Source organism: Thunnus thynnus, chromosome 13 (assembly GCF_963924715.1).
Source record: "Thunnus thynnus chromosome 13, fThuThy2.1, whole genome shotgun sequence".
NCBI lineage: Eukaryota > Metazoa > Chordata > Actinopteri > Scombriformes > Scombridae > Thunnus > Thunnus thynnus.
Window position 1 is genome coordinate 30,385,448 of NC_089529.1, and position 17,659 is coordinate 30,403,106.

At 39.2% G+C, this 17,659-nt stretch overlaps 3 protein-coding genes across 3 annotated transcripts; all 3 read left to right on the forward strand.

The window, feature by feature from the left end:
• The first annotated feature begins 2,105 nt into the window (after positions 1–2,105).
• Positions 2,106–2,957, forward strand: LOC137196243 (odorant receptor 131-2-like). The gene has a single exon (XM_067609114.1). It carries the CDS (start codon positions 2,193–2,195, stop codon positions 2,955–2,957), a length of 765 nt encoding a protein of 254 aa, XP_067465215.1. The 5' UTR covers positions 2,106–2,192.
• Positions 2,958–6,140: 3,183 nt separating this feature from the next.
• Positions 6,141–6,992, forward strand: LOC137196244 (odorant receptor 131-2-like). Its single transcript, XM_067609115.1, has one exon. The coding sequence runs from the start codon at positions 6,228–6,230 to the stop codon at positions 6,990–6,992; it is 765 nt and encodes a 254-aa protein (XP_067465216.1). The 5' UTR covers positions 6,141–6,227.
• Positions 6,993–15,168: 8,176 nt separating this feature from the next.
• Positions 15,169–16,158, forward strand: LOC137196245 (odorant receptor 131-2-like). The gene has a single exon (XM_067609116.1). It carries the CDS (start codon positions 15,169–15,171, stop codon positions 16,156–16,158), a length of 990 nt encoding a protein of 329 aa, XP_067465217.1.
• The last annotated feature ends 1,501 nt before the right edge of the window (positions 16,159–17,659 follow it).

Sequence of the window (17,659 nt, forward strand, 5' to 3'; positions counted from 1 at the left end):
AAAGTTTTTTAGATTGTAGGGATACAACACATGGCCATCAGAAGTCAAATCCAAATTTGGAGGAAGTGAAATAACTTAAATGGTATACTGAGGTAGCTGTCAATCAAACAAGCATGCACTAAAACAATATTGCCTTTACAACGCAATTTTTAAAAATTGAATATTTAACCCATAAGTTTTCACACTAACTCCCTGTAGCGCTGAAAAGTGTTTTGCTGTTTGTATTTTGCTCTTTTGAAGAGGGCAGTGACTATAGCCAACTTGTATTCAGTGAATTCTGGCAACATAGATAAAACGTATCAAAACATTTAGTGAAATTCCTCAAAATACTCTACATAAGATCAGTAGGTTCCTTACATTCAGCATGGTGTGACGAGAACTTGTGAGGTTGTGAATTATTTCAAATTGCTCTTTGATTTCTTTTGATCAGTTTCTGAAAGTGGACAAATATTTGGCTAAAACTACAAACCTTAATGGCTCAAGTGTTTTCCTTATAATGGAACCAGTAAAACATGATTTGATGGCTGCCAAAACCCCAAAAACACATTGCAAAAAAAACCTTCAAAACTGATCAGCTGACATAACAACGTAGAGTATTAATAACTTGTATTTTTTTGCATAGAGGCCTCCGCAGAAGCCAAGTAACACTTTGTGTTTGTTTGTATCTGTGCCTCGGAGACAAGAGACATACAAAAGAGGAACCCCATAAACTACGTAACTAAAGCTTTGTCCTACACAGAGATTAATCCACAGCAAGTTAAGACTAAGACTCCTGTCTCACCATCCTTGTGGAGCCGTGAGGTGACTTTTGCCCTAATTTGCATAATGCTAACATTCTTCATCGTTTGACCCCTCCATTTTTTCATGTTTTTGATCAGTCCTACGCCACCTGGAGTCCCACAATGTCTTGAAAAATGATATGCTTGCAATATGTTTATATTTGTTCTGAACAGCCAACTTCAAAGGCGTACTAAAAAGCTGACCGTCATATAGGGGGACATGACACTGTTTAAATATAGGGATAATGGCGCATATTTTCAGTCTCTGCTAAATGTCATCCATAGTGTTGTTGTGCTGTGTTGTTTACATGAAAAGTGACAGAAATAAGAATAAGGATGAAAAAGAAGAGCTAGAGACAGAAGTTCAAACCCTGGCTCCTTTCTCACCTCTGCACAGCTGACCAATCACAAGTGGGTATGAATGTATGAAAGTTACAGAAATGGCTCTACACAACCCCTTTTGGCATTGTAGACACAGGCACAAGTGATAGGTAAAACTACAAGTAGTAAATAACATCTGTAGTTAGGCCAACATTGTACTTGAGTAAAAAACAGCCTTTTCTCTGGCGATGCTGGAAACAGGACAGTGGTGTGAAGTGTGTGAAGCCTAGCCACCGCTGGTGTGGGGGTTGTACATAGATTTCTCTGTTTTTTGGCCTTTACACAACAGTTACTTTTAGGAAATTGTTGAAACAACCTATTGTTAGGTCTAGTACGCAAAACTACACACTGAAAATGAAGTATTTTCTGTCAGTAATCAGTAATTAGTAATTTCATGTAAAAATCAAAACTACTTGAATGTCTGAGTTTGGATACGTTAACTGGAAACTAAACTAAACTAACTAAAAAGTGAGTGGAAGCAGTGAAAAATGGAAAAGTTTTGAGGAGACATTAGTAGAGATGACATCATTAATTTCTAATGTGATGATGATGAAGTTCATGTAACAGTGTCCTGTGAAATGGGTGTAATGAAAAACTATATATACTGTATGTTGCTGGAAAAAACAGCTCCAGACCAGTTCTTCCTTCCTGGTGGAAACGAACACCGTCTGACTGCTCAACACTGATGGATAATTTGGGTTTCTTCACTCAACAGCTGTTTGTGCTGATGGGTCATTTTTAACTACTTTGTCATGATGAACTTTAGTTTGTACGTTATGTGGTTTACTAGTACAACTACAGCAAGCCAAAGAAGTCTTTTTTCCTCACATATGTATAATGTTGTCTTTGCTGCAGCCTAAGGCCAATATCACTGCTGGTCTCCACTATCAAACTTCACAGGAGGTAATGATGTTTGGCATGTTATCCATGGGATCAAGCTGCTCTTTTCTCTACATTAACAGTGTTTTGCTGTTCACCCTGAGGAGTAAGCAGGTGTTTTGTGAGACATCCCGTTACATCCTGCTGTACAACATGCTCTTTGCAGACACTGTTCACATGGCATCAAACCTCCTGCTTTACTTTTTGGCTTCCTTACGGATAAAAATTACTTATTACGCGTGTGGTGCCCTCGTCCTGCTCTCAGTTTTCACAGCCACAATCTCCCCTCTCTCCCTGGCTGTGATGTCACTTGAGAGATATGTGGCTGTATGCTATCCACTGAGACATGCTACAATCTTCAACATGAGAAGCACAGGCATGGCCATTGCTCTGGTTTGGGGCTTCAGTTTTATCCACATCCTCATTCGAGGTTTTATGTTGTTATATTTGTTCCCAAAACTCTCCCTAAAGCAGATGGGTGACTTTTGCTCAAAAGAGGCCGTCTTTTTTGCACCAATGTTTAATGATTTTGAAGAAGCTTACGCCAGCACTCTCTTTCTGTCAATAGGTGTAGTAATCATCGCCTCCTACATTGGTGTAGCACTCGTAGCCAGGTCTGTCTCAACAGACAAAGCCTCGGCCAGAAAGGCTCTTCAAACTCTCCTTCTTCACCTGATTCAGCTAAGTCTGATTCTCATCTCCACCTTCATCTCCACCATCCTCATGGCCATTGCTAGAACAGTGGGGAGATTAGTCCTAATGCGTATTTACAATGCATGCTTTGTGTGCTTGAATATCCTTCCAAGGTGTCTGAGTGCTCTCATTTATGGACTCAGGGATCAAACTATCAGAGCCATCTTCATGCAGAATCTCTGCTGTCATTTGAGATGCTCAGTTTTCCTCAACAAGAACCAGTGAGAAAATTTAAATTTTTTGTTTGTTTTCTGACATATATTTAAAATGACGATAATAATACAGAGCCGTGTTTACCATTTAAAGAGGCTTAGATGGAAAGAAAAGCATAAATGTCCCTTAATTCAGCATATAATAAATCAGACAACATGTATGTGTTCTTTCACAATGTCTCAGTAGTTTACTCATTTCTGTCTGAGAGCTGTCTCCAGATAGTTACGACCATGACAAGCAGTGAAGCTATACTGTATGATGAACTCCTTGTCTTGTCACTGCATATTAAGTCAGTTCTTTATATATTTCATACTTTTTCACAAAAATTACATATATATATATATGAATGTATATGAATGAATATATATATATATAGTATATATTAACTACTTTCTTGTTTCTAAAACGTTTTATTGTTAACATCATCAGAGGTGCAAATAATTTCTCTTACAAAAGAACAAACAAGCAGGAATTAAACTTTGCACGACTAATATACAAGATGTGTATATGCCAATAAACAGTAGGAACAAGATTATTCAATGATAGTTAGGAGCTATACTCATTGATAAACTCATGTAGAAGATTAAAATGGCTTTCCTTTCTGTTAATAATTTGTGGTTTTATGTTTGTAAGTAGCACTTTAAAGCACTTATATACAATTGACATTTCAACCCCTAAAATGTGTCAATGGTTAATTTATTAGTACTGCAATAAATAGAAATATATGTCATGTTGGTGCCTGGAAATTGACATTTCACAGGTTGTTTAATGCATAATAAAGCTTGAAACCAAAGAGAAAATTGCAGAATGATGTTTTTTATTGACGAAAAGCCAAATCAAACAGATGTAGACACAAAATTTATGCCTACACAGACCATATGCATTCACTGCATGTTTGAATGTGTCCACCTATGCAGACTCAGCCAACTTTGCCTCAGCAAGTCATCCCTGGACCGTCTACAAATGGTCCAGAATGCTGCTGCAAGGCATTTGACCAGGTCCAACTCACATCACACCCCTCTAATCTAGAAGGCCAAAAGCTATGGCCTTCACAGTCACCAGATCTCAACCCAACTAAACAACTATCAACAACAACAACCATCACCAAGGCTGAAGAACACCATTCCTCAAAAAGATATTCCAAACATTTTCTGCTGTTGCTACTTCACATTAAAAGCTTCTCACTGGTGTACAACTGTGTGGCTTTTATTATGAAGCATGTACAGACTGCACTATTGGTCAGCAAATATTGGTCTACACAGCAACATGTTTTGTGCTGTTTGGTCAGCATATCAGTTTTAAATATTGCAAAGGAGGATGGGTAAAAGAGGAAATAGCCAGAGTGAGCTGGTAGATGAAGAGCAGCAGGCCACAGGCTCTTTTGATACAGTTGTGGGAACCAGTGAACATGTAATATGTCATAAAGGTAAACAACTTCTGTCCTGTCTGAAGGAAAACCATTTGCACTGTGCATCACAGATATAATTGCAGCAGTTCACTATTCAGCGTGAGCATTTCTGTCATATGGAAGAAGGCCATTCAATTGCAAATCCTTGTGGAGCCGTGAGGTGACTTTTGCCCTGATTTGCATAATGCTAACATTCTTCATCATTTGACCCTTCCATTTTTTCATGTTTCTGATCAGTCCTACGCCACCTGGAATCCCACAATGTCTTGAAAAATGATTTACTTGCATCCCATAGAAAGTGAATGAGGGCAAACATTTTTGTAATTGTGAAACACCGACAGTGTAGTTTGTGTTAACAGAAGGTTAATGTTCCAGACTTCATTATAACTCTGAGGACAGAAGATTACATATTTTGTATGCCTTACTAGATATATATTTGAGAGTAGTTTTCTTAAAACCATTGTTTAGGCTATTAAGTAACACCAAACATGGTATGTTATAGTTGCAGTGATATTGAGTATTACTGCTGTAATAAACGTCACTACGTTAATATGACATGTTGGAAATGAAATGTGTTTATAGTTGTTCTGAACAGCCAACTTCAAAGGCGTACTAAAAAGCTGACAGTCATATAGGGGAGGGGTGACATGACACTGTTTAAATACAGGGATAATGGCGCATATTTTCAGTCTCTGCTAAATGTCATCCATAGTGTTGTTGTGCTGTGTTGTTTACATGAAAAGTGACAGAAATAAGAATAAGGATGAAAAAGAAGAGCTAGAGACAGAAGTTCAAACCCTGGCTCCTTTCTCACCTCTGCACAGCTGACCAATCACAAGTGGGTATGAATGTCGGTGCGTCAATTTCAGAAAGTAACAGAAAGTTACAGAAATGGCTCTACACAACCCCTTTTGGAATTGTAGACACAGGCACAAGTGATATAGGTAAAACTACAAGTAGTAAATAACATCTGTAGTTAGGCCAACATTGTACTTGAGTAAAAAACAGCCTTTTCTCTGGCGATGCTGGAAACAGGACAGTGGTGTGAAGTGTGTGAAGCCTAGCCACCGCCGGTGTGGGGGTTGTACATAGATTTCTCTGTTTTTTGGCCTTTACACAACAGTTACTTTTAGGAAATTGTTGAAACAACCTATTATGCTAATGTTAGGTCTAGTACGCAAAACTACACACTGAAAATGAAGTATTTTCTGTCAGTAATCAGTAATTAGTAATTTCATGTAAAAATCAAAACTACTTGAATGTCTGAGTTTGGATACGTTAACTGGAAACTAAACTAAACTAACTGAAAAGTGAGTGGAAGCAGTGAAAAATGGAAAAGTTTTGAGGAGACAGTAGTAGAGATGACATCATTAATTTCTAATGTGATGATGATGAAGTTCATGTAACAGTGTCCTGTGAAGTGGGTGTAATGAAAAACTATATATACTGTATGTTGCTGGAAAAAACAGCTCCAGACCAGTTCTTCCTTCCTGGTGGAAACGAACACCGTCTGACTGCTCAACACTGATGGATAATTTGGGTTTCTACACTCAACAGCTGTTTGTGCTGATGGGTCATTTTTAACTACTTTGTCATGATGAACTTTAGTTTGTACGTTATGTGGTTTACTAGTACAACTACAGCAAGCCAAAGAAGTCTTTTTTCCTCACATATGTATAATGTTGTCTTTGCTGCAGCCTAAGGCCAATATCACTGCTGGTCTCCACTATCAAACTTCACAGGAGGTAATGATGTTTGGCATGTTATCCATGGGATCAAGCTGCTCTTTTCTCTACATTAACAGTGTTTTGCTGTTCACCCTGAGGAGTAAGCAGGTGTTTTGTGAGACATCCCGTTACATCCTGCTGTACAACATGCTCTTTGCAGACACTGTTCACATGGCATCAAACCTCCTGCTTTACTTTTTGGCTTCCTTACGGATAAAAATTACTTATTACGCGTGTGGTGCCCTCGTCCTGCTCTCAGTTTTCACAATCACAATCTCCCCTCTCTCCCTGGCTGTGATGTCACTTGAGAGATATGTGGCTGTATGCTATCCACTGAGACATGCTACAATCTTCAACATGAGAAGCACAGGCATGGCCATTGCTCTGGTTTGGGGCTTCAGTTTTATCCACATCCTCATTCGAGGTTTTATGTTGTTATATTTGTTCCCAAAACTCTCCCTAAAGCAGATGGATGACTTTTGCTCAAAAGAGGCCGTCTTTTTTGCACCAATGTTTAATGATTTTGAAGAAGCTTACGCCAGCACTCTCTTTCTGTCAATAGGTGTAGTAATCATCGCCTCCTACATTGGTGTAGCACTCGTAGCCAGGTCTGTCTCAACAGACAAAGCCTCGGCCAGAAAGGCTCTTCAAACTCTCCTTCTTCACCTGATTCAGCTAAACCTGATTCTCATCTCCACCTTCATCTCCACCATCCTCATGGCCATTGCTAGAACAGTGGGGAGATTAGTCCTTATGCGTATTTACAATGTATGCTTTGTGTGCTTGAATATCCTTCCAAGGTGTCTGAGTGCTCTCATTTATGGACTCAGGGATCAAACTATCAGAGCCATCTTCATGCAGAATCTCTGCTGTCATTTGAGATGCTCAGTTTTCCTCAACAAGAACCAGTGAGAAAATTTAAATTTTTTGTTTGTTCTCTGACATATATTTAAAATGACGATAATAATACAGAGCCGTGTTTACCATTTAAAGAGGCTTAGATGGAAAGAAAAGCATAAATGTCCCTTAATTCAGCATATAATAAATCAGACAACATGTATGTGTTCTTTCACAATGTCTCAGTAGTTTACTCATTTCTGTCTGAGAGCTGTCTCCAGATAGTTACGACCATGACAAGCAGTGAAGCTATACTGTATGATGAACTCCTTGTCTTGTCACTGCATATTAAGTCAGTTCTTTATATATTTCATACTTTTTCACAAAAATTACATATATATATATATATATATATATATATATATATATATATATATATATATATATATATATGTATATGAATGAATATATATATATATATATATATATATATATATATATATATATATATATATATATATATATATATATATATATATATATATATATATATATATATATATATGAATGTATATGAATGAATATATATATATAGTATATATTAACTACTTTCTTGTTTCTAAAACGTTTTATCGTTAACATCATCAGAGGTGCAAATAATTTCTCTTACAAAAGAACAAACAAGCAGGAATTAAACTTTGCATGACTAATATACAAGATGTGTATATGCCAATAAACAGTAGGAACAAGATTATTCAATGATAGTTAGGAGCTATACTCATTGATAAACTCATGTAGAAGATTAAAATGGCTTTCCTTTCTGTTAATAATTTGTGGTTTTATGTTTGTAAGTAGCACTTTAAAGCACTTATATACAATTGACATTTCAACCCCTAAAATGTGTCACTGGTTAATTTATTAGTACTGCAATAAATAGAAATATATGTCATGTTGGTGCCTGGAAATTGACATTTCAAAGGTTGTTTAATGCGTAATAAAGCTTGAAACCAAAGAGAAAATTGCAGAATGATGTTTTTTATTGATGAAAAGCCAAATCAAACAGATGTAGACACAAAATTTATGCCTACACAGACCATATGCATTCACTGCATGTTTGAATGTGTCCACCTATGCAGACTCAGCCAACTTTGCCTCAGCAAGTCATCCCTGGACCGTCTACAAATGGTCCAGAATGCTGCTGCAAGGCTTTTGACCAGGTCCAACTCACATAACACCCCTCTAATCTAGAAGGCCAAAAGCTATGGCCTTCACAGTCACAGGATCTCAACCCAACTAAACAACTATCAACAACAACAACCATCACCAAGGCTGAAGAACACCATTCCTCAAAAAGATATTCCAAACATTTTCTGCTGTTGCTACTTCACATTAAAAGCTTCTCACTGGTGTACGACTGTGTGGCTTTTATTATGAAGCATGTACAGACTGCACTATTGGTCAGAAAATATTGGTCTACACAGCAACATGTTTTGTGCTGTTTGGTCAGCATATCAGTTTTAAATATTGCAAAGGAGGATGGGTAAAAGAGGAAATAGCCACAGTGAGCTGGTAGATGAAGAGCAGCAGGCCACAGGCTCTTTTAATACAGTTGTGCGAACCAGTGAACATGTAATATGTCATAAAGGTAAACAACTTTGTTTTGCTGTCCTGTCTGAAGGAAAACCATTTGCACTGTGCATCACAGATATAATTGCAGCAGTTCACTATTCAGCGTGAGCATTTCTGTCATATGGAAGAAGGCCATTAAATTTTGTAAACATGCACAATCCCTTACCTTGTGAGACAGCTGGATTCGCAAGATCACAACATCACAAGACCACGTGAAAACCAACTAAACCAATTTAACACTTGTAATCTTGTTAGGCTACAAGTTATGTGATTGTGTCCAAACCACGAGTGGTTTGGATCAATCAGCGTCTTAAATCCAGCTGCCTCGCAAGGTAAGACGGTGATAGACGGTGATAGATGGTTCATCCAATGATGAACTGTAAAATAGTAACTTACTGTAAAATAAATTACAGTAAGTTACTTGTCAATTGCTGCCAGTTATTTAAAGTAGGTTTCTTACAGTGTGTTTATACCTATACTGAGTAAGTTGAATACTGACTTACTGGTTATCGTTTACTGTCATTGTTTCCAGAACCACACAAGTCCTGCACCTGGTTACATATAAATATAACAGTGATACAGCATTAGTGGAAATTGGTTGACCAGTAAAGGGCTAAACTGTGCACCTGTTCCTGTGATTTTCTGACCACATTCACACACACATAAACTTCACCTACTAAAACCAGTAACCTGATTGAAGGATCTGTCATCCTTCGTTATAAACATCTCAATTGGTCAGGTCATGCACTATCCATCGACAGGCATTCTTGTTGCTACTGTATCGCAACTTTTACAACATGAAAATATTTAAAGTCATATGCTTTCATGCCCACGTTAAACATAAAAGAACAAAAATAAACAATACTGGACCAGGGAATTGGTACATAATGGTGAAGGAATTACATTACTTAATGCTAATACAGTATGTTAGAGGGTAACATATTAGCAATTGGTGATGTAATTCCTCTCACATTATTTACCAATTCCCTGGTTCATGTCATCATGTCTTCCATAACGGCACTCAGCATTTTTGTTTTTACAATACTATTACTTACATGTGAAGGTGTCAGGTGAAGTGGGTGTGAGGACTGAGCTCATATAGTCTGTGAACGCAGGCAAACGCTGCAGAGCAGCACTGCTGACACTGAAACAGACAAGGCCTCTAACCTACTAACTGTCTGCACAGGATAAATGTATGTGGACGATTCAGAGTTTTGCATGTGATCTCAACAACATCTGTGCTCAAAATTCGAGGGATCTTCATTCTTATGGGAACACAAACTGTACAAGATTCATTTTGCCTTTGTGCTTCAATAAAATCAACAGTTTCATACTTTTATTACAGGATTCTCTAATATGTTGTATGCAAATCAGTCTCAGCAGTATCAGGAGCTACTGGGAACAGTAGTAGAACATTTGTGTCACATCCCCAAATTTAATCCAGGGGATGAAAGAGCCATACATAAAACAAAATGAGCCCGGGAGAAAGGAATAAAAGGAAACTGATGCTTTCATGAAATAAAGAATTTACAATATAACAATAGCAGTAACTTGAAGCTGGCCTCTTCTGAAAAAAGGGGGAGGCTGGTCCACCTATAACAGAGAATCAAAAAATATTTAAATTAAGTTAGGCCAAACCAAAAATGATCACCACCCTCCCTTCCAAATAGGAGTAAAATCTACCAAACTGAGTACACAACCTTTCACATTTGATTAACCACACACACACACACACACACAAACACACAGGACAGTGTGTCAACCACTACATTGTCCATCCCTCTCTTGTGCCTGATCTCAATGTTGAGACCCTGCACCAAGCATGTGGTTGTACATTCAAGACAAAAAGACAAGAGGGTTGTGGTCAGTGTCCATGATCACTGGGGATGGAACCAACATACACTTCAAAGTGCTGGGTGGCAAGGACCACGGCTAATGTCTCCTTCTCAATAGTGGAATAATTCAGTTTATGGCGTTTGAACTTGATAGAGAAGTAACACACTGGGTGGCTCTCATCACCCTCTCCGTCCTGCAGCAGCACAGCACCGGCTCCAGAAGCACTGGCATCCACTTTTAGCTTAAAGGGAAGAGAGAAGTTAGGAGCAGCCAAGACAGGACCACTGCAGAGGAGGGACTTAGCAGGATTAAAGGCATGGTCATATTCTTCATCCCACACAAAAGGAAGGACTACACAGCTTAGTAAGCGGAGCAGCCACCACAGAGAAACTTCTGCAAAAACACCAATGATAACCAGCCATGCCCAAGAAAGTCAAAGTTCATGTTTGGTAGTAGGAGCTAGATAGAACAACATAGCTGTGACCTTGACATCTGCCAGATGGACTTGTCCATGACCAACCTGTTTCCCTAGGTATGTAATGGTAGCCTTAGCAAACTCATATTTAGCAAGACTGGGGGTCAACAACGCCTCAGCAAGTCATTTGAACACCTCTGCCAGATGGGAAAGATGGTCTCCCCCGGTGTTAGTGTACATCACCACATCATCAAGATGCATATTACAATGTGGGATCTCCTAACACCAAGTGCATCTGGCACTGAAAAGTGGGTGCATTGCTCATACCAAATGCCATCACTGTATACTGCAAAAAGTAGACAGGTGTTACAAATGCAGAGATGTCAGAAGCTCTGGGGCTCAAAGGAAACTGCCAGTATCCTTTGTGTAGATCTAGCATGGCGATGAACCCAGTGAACCAATGCTGTTGATGTAGTCGTCTGTGCAAGGTGAGGGGAAGGAATCTGGTACAGTTACTGCGTTAACTTTACAGAAGTCTTACAGAAACAAGGGGCGCCATCAGATTTAGGAGTTAGTAAACACAGGGAACTCCAGGGATTATAACTAGGCTTGGCTTAACAGTTTTCCAGCAAGCATTCAGCCTCTTTCTTCATTATCTCTCTTTCCTAAAATGTTTCCAAGCATGTTGTTGAATATGAGCAGCAGAACTGACATCAATGTCATGCTGTAACACATTGATACAAGATGGCACATCACTTAACAGAGTGGGGTAGGAATGGAGTAAATGGACTACTTCATCGTGCTGACGTTCAGGCAGGTAAGAGAGTTGTGACTCAATATTTGAGATAAACTCAAACAACCTACCACACTGCTGACCATCAGTAAGCTCTACCAAACCATCATCAGGCAAAGATCCAGCACAAACCAAAAGAGCAGATCTTTCACTGGGGGCAGCAGTCTCTGCAGATTTTCCTGCTTCCCCTGAACAGCTTCTTGGGAATGATAGGACTTTAACATGTTAAAATGGCATAAGTGTGTTCTTCTTCTCCGCCCAGGTGTGTGTGTGACATAATTGGTATTGGAGACTTTGCTTTCTACCACATAGGGACCTGAAAAGCTGGCAGTGAGGGCAGAGCCAGGCACTGGTAGTAAGACCAAAACCTGATTCCCAGACTGAACTGTTGCTCAACCACTTTCCTGTCAAACCACTTCTTCATACTACTCTGGGAGGAAGAGAGAGCTTCTCTTGTCAATTAGGAGGCACAATGCAGCTGTTCCCTACACTAGGAGACAAAATCCAACACATTAGTCTTTGAAGAAGAACCAGAATTGAACTGCTCTTTGAACACTTTCTTAGGGCCCAAGAGACCCCTGTTTAGCATCGTGGATGGCAAAGAGAACAAATGGGTACCCTTCATCCCAGCTTCATCTTGTATCATGACAGTACTTTCTAAACACTGACTTCAGGGTTTAATGCCAATGTTCAAATGTGCCTTGTGACCCTAGGTGGTACACACTGGACACTGAGTGAGAGACACCTAAAGACTGTAAAGTCTGTTTGAAAGTTGTAGAGAGAAAATTAGTTCCTTTTCTGGTGAGAGTCTGCACAACTTTTTGTAGCCCAAAGGTAGTAAAGAACTTTGTTAGAGCTCTAGTTATGGCTGATTCAGTGATCTTCCACAAAGAGATTACTTCAGGGAACTGGATGGAAGCACAATTACAGACAGCAGAACAGACAGGACAGGAATACTGTCAAACTCAGCGCTAACACACACATTCTTTTTCCTGCAATAATAAAATTGACTGAAAGTAGGATTAGCCAAAAACTCATCCAAGTTAAATGTTGCCATTCTCACTCTCAAGCAAACACATGGACACACACAGGACAACAGCATAGCTTTCACCAGGCTAAACTAGGCTAGGCTATGCTAGGCTAACATGAGATCCCCACCACTACAACTCACCCATATAACTACGGTCCACGTTCACCACATCTACCAATGGTGAATACAATGATCCTGATACTGGATGCCACACACACAATGGTCAAATATTCTGCCCGACCTTACAAAAACAAATTCCCCCAGATCCTGCCTAACCCAAACTTTACCTACCTATCTTCTAGAGCATGCCGGGCCTGAGGTGACTTAAAAGGCTGACACTTCAGTGGCCAGAGCCCTGAAACACCTAACTCCACCAGGGAACTTTATCCCTGCCTAGGGTTTACTTTACAAAAATAAGAAAGGCAAAATAAAAAAGGAATGCCCGATAGAAAGACTGATACAGCCCAGCTGGACACTCACCTATCTAACTGAGGGAGCCGTTGTAATGCTTAGTGAAGGCTAGACAATGGACACCCGACACCAATACCCACTGCGACATCCACCAGAGACAACACACCACACAAAAAACAATAAAACAATAAATAAACTTAATTAATAAACTTAAAACAATAAATAAATTTATTGGTCTTCTTTCGATTCTGGACGAGCCCCCAAATGTGTTACGTCCCCAAATTTAAATTCAGGGGATGAAACAGAGCAACACATTAAACAAAATCAGCCCAGGAGAAAGGAAGAAAGGGAAACTGATGTTTTCATGAAATAAAGCAAAAAAAAGGGGGAGGCTGGTCCAGCTACAACAGAGACCACAAACAGTAGGCCAAACCAAAAATGATCACCACCCTCCCTTCCAAACAGGAGTAAAAACCTACTGAACCTGGTACATGACCACTTGCATATGATTAATCACACACACACAGCGCAAATGCTGCCAAATGACCCACTGGCCCCGTTTATACCTCTCCTCAGGCTTTTTTAAGCTCCAGGCCTTCATCATCATCATTGCTCACAGGTATGATCCACCACCCACAGCAGAGTAGGAAGGGGGGAGGTGGAATCTGGAGAAACACGAGAGGAAAAACACACACATATAGACACCTACGAAACTAAGGCCGTAAGAATTTGTCATTTCCAGTTGACATTGTGGATGCATGTGATGTGCTACTGTGTGTAACTTTGTATTATTTGTCCTGTGTTTTTGTTTTTGTTTTTTTGCTTTGTATTGTTTTGTTATTGTGCATATGTTTTAATTATGGGATTGCAAATGAAATTTTGCTGTAAGGTATCTCTGGTACAGTATGTAAAGTAATAATATATATGTTTAATACTGTACATGATCACTCACAAATAAAATAAATAAATAAACTAGTATCCTTTAGGATGAGGGGTTGACATTTCTTGTAATGTTTATGTTGAAAATAAAAGTATATGTAGTTATAGTATCTCTTCATTCAGTTAAAGTTTATTGGATTAAAAGTTGTTTTTCCTTGTCTCCCTGAATCTCTACAACTAAAGTGGCAAGTACAAAGTTACGATGACCCATAAAGTCACAATGGCAACATTTATGAGAAAAATACACCGGTTTAAAAAAATACCAGGACTTTCCTATAACATGTTGTTATAATGTCTGTGTGTTTCAGGTCTGCCATGCTCATCTCTGCATGTTTGGATTGCCCGCACCTGAACTGTGTCCGATAGTCAGTGAAGCTGTATATCAAACCTCTGAACCAATGCTTCGGCCATTTTGCCACTGAGCTGCTGGTTGGGCTGGTGCTGTCGAGTTTGCTGTTCATACTGTGTTGCTGTCAGCACTTTGGATATAGCTCTGTGTAACTTGCTGATGATTTTCAGGAAGCCTTGTAGGGGTTCTCTGGCTTTTTTGTTTGTTCTCCCTTTTTTCTCCTGTTTTGTGGCTAGCCAGGCAGCGTAGCATTGTCCTTTTTTCCATTCTGTAACAAGTGAGACTTTTCTTTTCTAGTTAGAGAGGGATTTTGTTTGGTGTTTTGGCCTTGGAGACCCTGACATCGAAGTTGCTTCCTTTTCGTTTCATATATCAGTTAGTCTGTCAATAATCCTTGTTGTTAATAAATGGTGCTCCCTGTTACACTTTGCAATTGTTTTAGTGGCCTCTCTCTCACAGTTTTTGCATAGGGTTTTGGGTCACCTAATTATGTTACTCCTTGTGTCCCCCTCTAGACAGTAAAGGTCGTAACACATGTCCAAGTAGAATCCCAAACCACATCTGTTAATGGTGCTGACGTAATGTCACATGAACAAGGTGGAAAGACATAGTTCATAAACAACATGTGAGAGCAGGCAAACCCTGCAGACCAGCTCTGCATACATGGAAACAAGCTGCTTACTGTCTGCACAGGGTAAAAGCATATCAATGATTGTGGGTTTTAGATGTGAACTAAGAGGTCTTCACTGCTTTAAAGATGGGATGTTGTCACTGTTAGAGATACAAACTAGACAGCATTTATATATATCAACAGGTTAATCTTTTTGATGTTTATAGTGTTTCTTTAAGATGTTGTATGCAAATCAGTCGCAGACCAACATCACTGTTGGACTGCAGTATCAGGAGTTACTGGGATTAGTGATGTTTTCCATTCTGACGTCAGTGCCATGCTGTGTGTTTCTCTTCATTAATGGGACCATGCTATTCACCATGAGGAGTAAACCTGTGTTTCGAGAGACCTCCCGTTACATTCTTCTGTATAACCTCCTTTTGGGAGACACTGTACATATGGCACAGAGTCAGTTAATGTACATTCTAGGTGCTTGTAGATTAAGGCTGACCTATGCTGTATGTGGTGTTCTTGTTATGCTCGCCGAGCTCACAAACAAAATCTCTCCTCTCACACTGGTGTTGATGTCTCTGGAGAGATATGTAGCTGTGTGCTACCCACTGAGGCACACTACCATCATCACTGTCAGAAACACTGGGGTGGCCATATGTGTGATCTGGACCTTCAGTTCAGTAAATGTCCTCACTCAAGTTTTATTGATGTTAAATTTTCAGTTTGAAGACCTTGTGAGCATGCAGATGGCAGACTTTTGTGGCAAAGACAGTATGATGCTTGATCAAATATCAGATCTTTATGAAAAAGCCTACACTTGTTTTCTGTTTGTTTCAGCCGGTATGGTAGTCGCTTGTTCCTATGTTGGTGTGATGATAGCAGCCAGATCAGCTTCCACAGACCAAAGTTCAGCCAGTAAAGCTCGTAAAACACTGCTGCTGCATCTGGTGCAGCTGGGCCTCAGTCTCTCTTCAGCTATACACAACCCATTACTGTTCTTTATCTCCAAAAACCTAAAAAGGGTCATATTTGTGCGCATCCAGATTGTTATTTATTTTTGTATTATCATCCTTCCCAGATGTCTGAGTGCTCTTATCTATGGAATCAGAGACCAGACCATCAGACCTGTTCTCATGTACCATCTATGCTGCCAGTGGAGATGCTTACCTTTGCTCTCAGTTGTCCCAACCAAGGCTAAAATCATACTTGTCACTTAATAAATCTCCATATATTCAACTACATAGAGAATAGAAAAGTCAAGTGAGTTCCTGATGCTATTGTGATCTGTTACATATAAATGTACACTGAAATAAAATTATGTGGCTTATGGTATTATGCCCCGCTCTACTTGAATTGTATAGTAATCACATAGTTTCTTCTTACTTGAACTGAGTGCAGACTGCACTCCCATAGCTGTAACATTACAGACAGTAGGTAGTTAGAGGGTCAGTCAAAGCACATCATTGAAATTACTGCAACCTTGAATTTTCATTCAAGAGATAAAGCCTACTTAGAGAATTAGAAGGTTTTTTATGTAAGAAAATGTAATCAAGCAGAAGAGTAAGTGAAACAGGACGTGCAATAATTAAATCACAAGAAGATATGACATAACATCTGACTTCTAACAACTTATTTTCTAATATTGACAACAGGATAGTTTTTCAGTCATAGCTTATACACACAATTGAAAAGTTCTTTACTCCTCAGCCATGACATGAGTTTACATGGCTAGTAAGAACTGTAGAGGGCATTCAAATTAAGTGCAGCCCATAAAGTTAAAATACAAGTGTGTTTGTTTTTGTCTGTTGATATTTAGTCGTTTGCATGAACTGAGTCCAAATTGTTAGCAAAGCTGTGCACAAACTAGTTAACAACACTAATATCTGCCGTTACAAAATATGTAAAAATGATTTCCTTGCACAGTATCAGAAAATTAAACCACTAGAGCAGCTGTCCTCCTGATAAATCCTGAGCTCCATCAGAGCTGTCTAAAAAATTTTATTTCAGAAAATAAAGTTTAATTCTATTTCTCCTAGAGAGTTCCTCACACTGCTTGACATTATTTAAAAAGCAATACAGCCTACAAGGACTGGAAGAGGTAGTTTTTAATGTCCAAAGTAAGCGGCTGTGTCGCGTTCCAGCACTGTTGGACATGCCTGTTTTTTTTCCCCACTCTTCTATCTTTACGCACAGGGTCGATTTTTGTCGGTCCGGTTTGCACATGATAGAAAAAAAAATATTATTGCAACAGCACAAATGGGCCTATAGGTTGCCAGCTACCTGGAAGCAGTGGTGCAGCATCCCCAGCACCCCTACTTTCCAAGGCTATGGATATAGACAAGGCCAATATGTTCTTAAGCTCTTAATACTTATGGGTCATATTTGCAGTTCTTTACAAGTTGGTGAATCAAAGACTATAAGCCTTCATAAGTTTTCTCAGCTGGTTGTGCATTCCTAGCACAAAGAATATGACTGTTTCACCGTCAAGAGTCACTCAGTAGTGAAGTTGTTCTCTACTGGGGTCTCTTGGACGAGGTCCTTATTTCAATCAATCAATCAATCAATCAATCAATTTTTATTTATATAGCGCCAAATCACAACAAAAGTCATCTCAAGGCACTTTTCACATAGAGCAGGTCAAGACCGTACTCTTTAATTTACAGAGACCCAACAATTCCCCCATGAGCAGCACTTGGTGACAGCGGTAAGGACAAACTC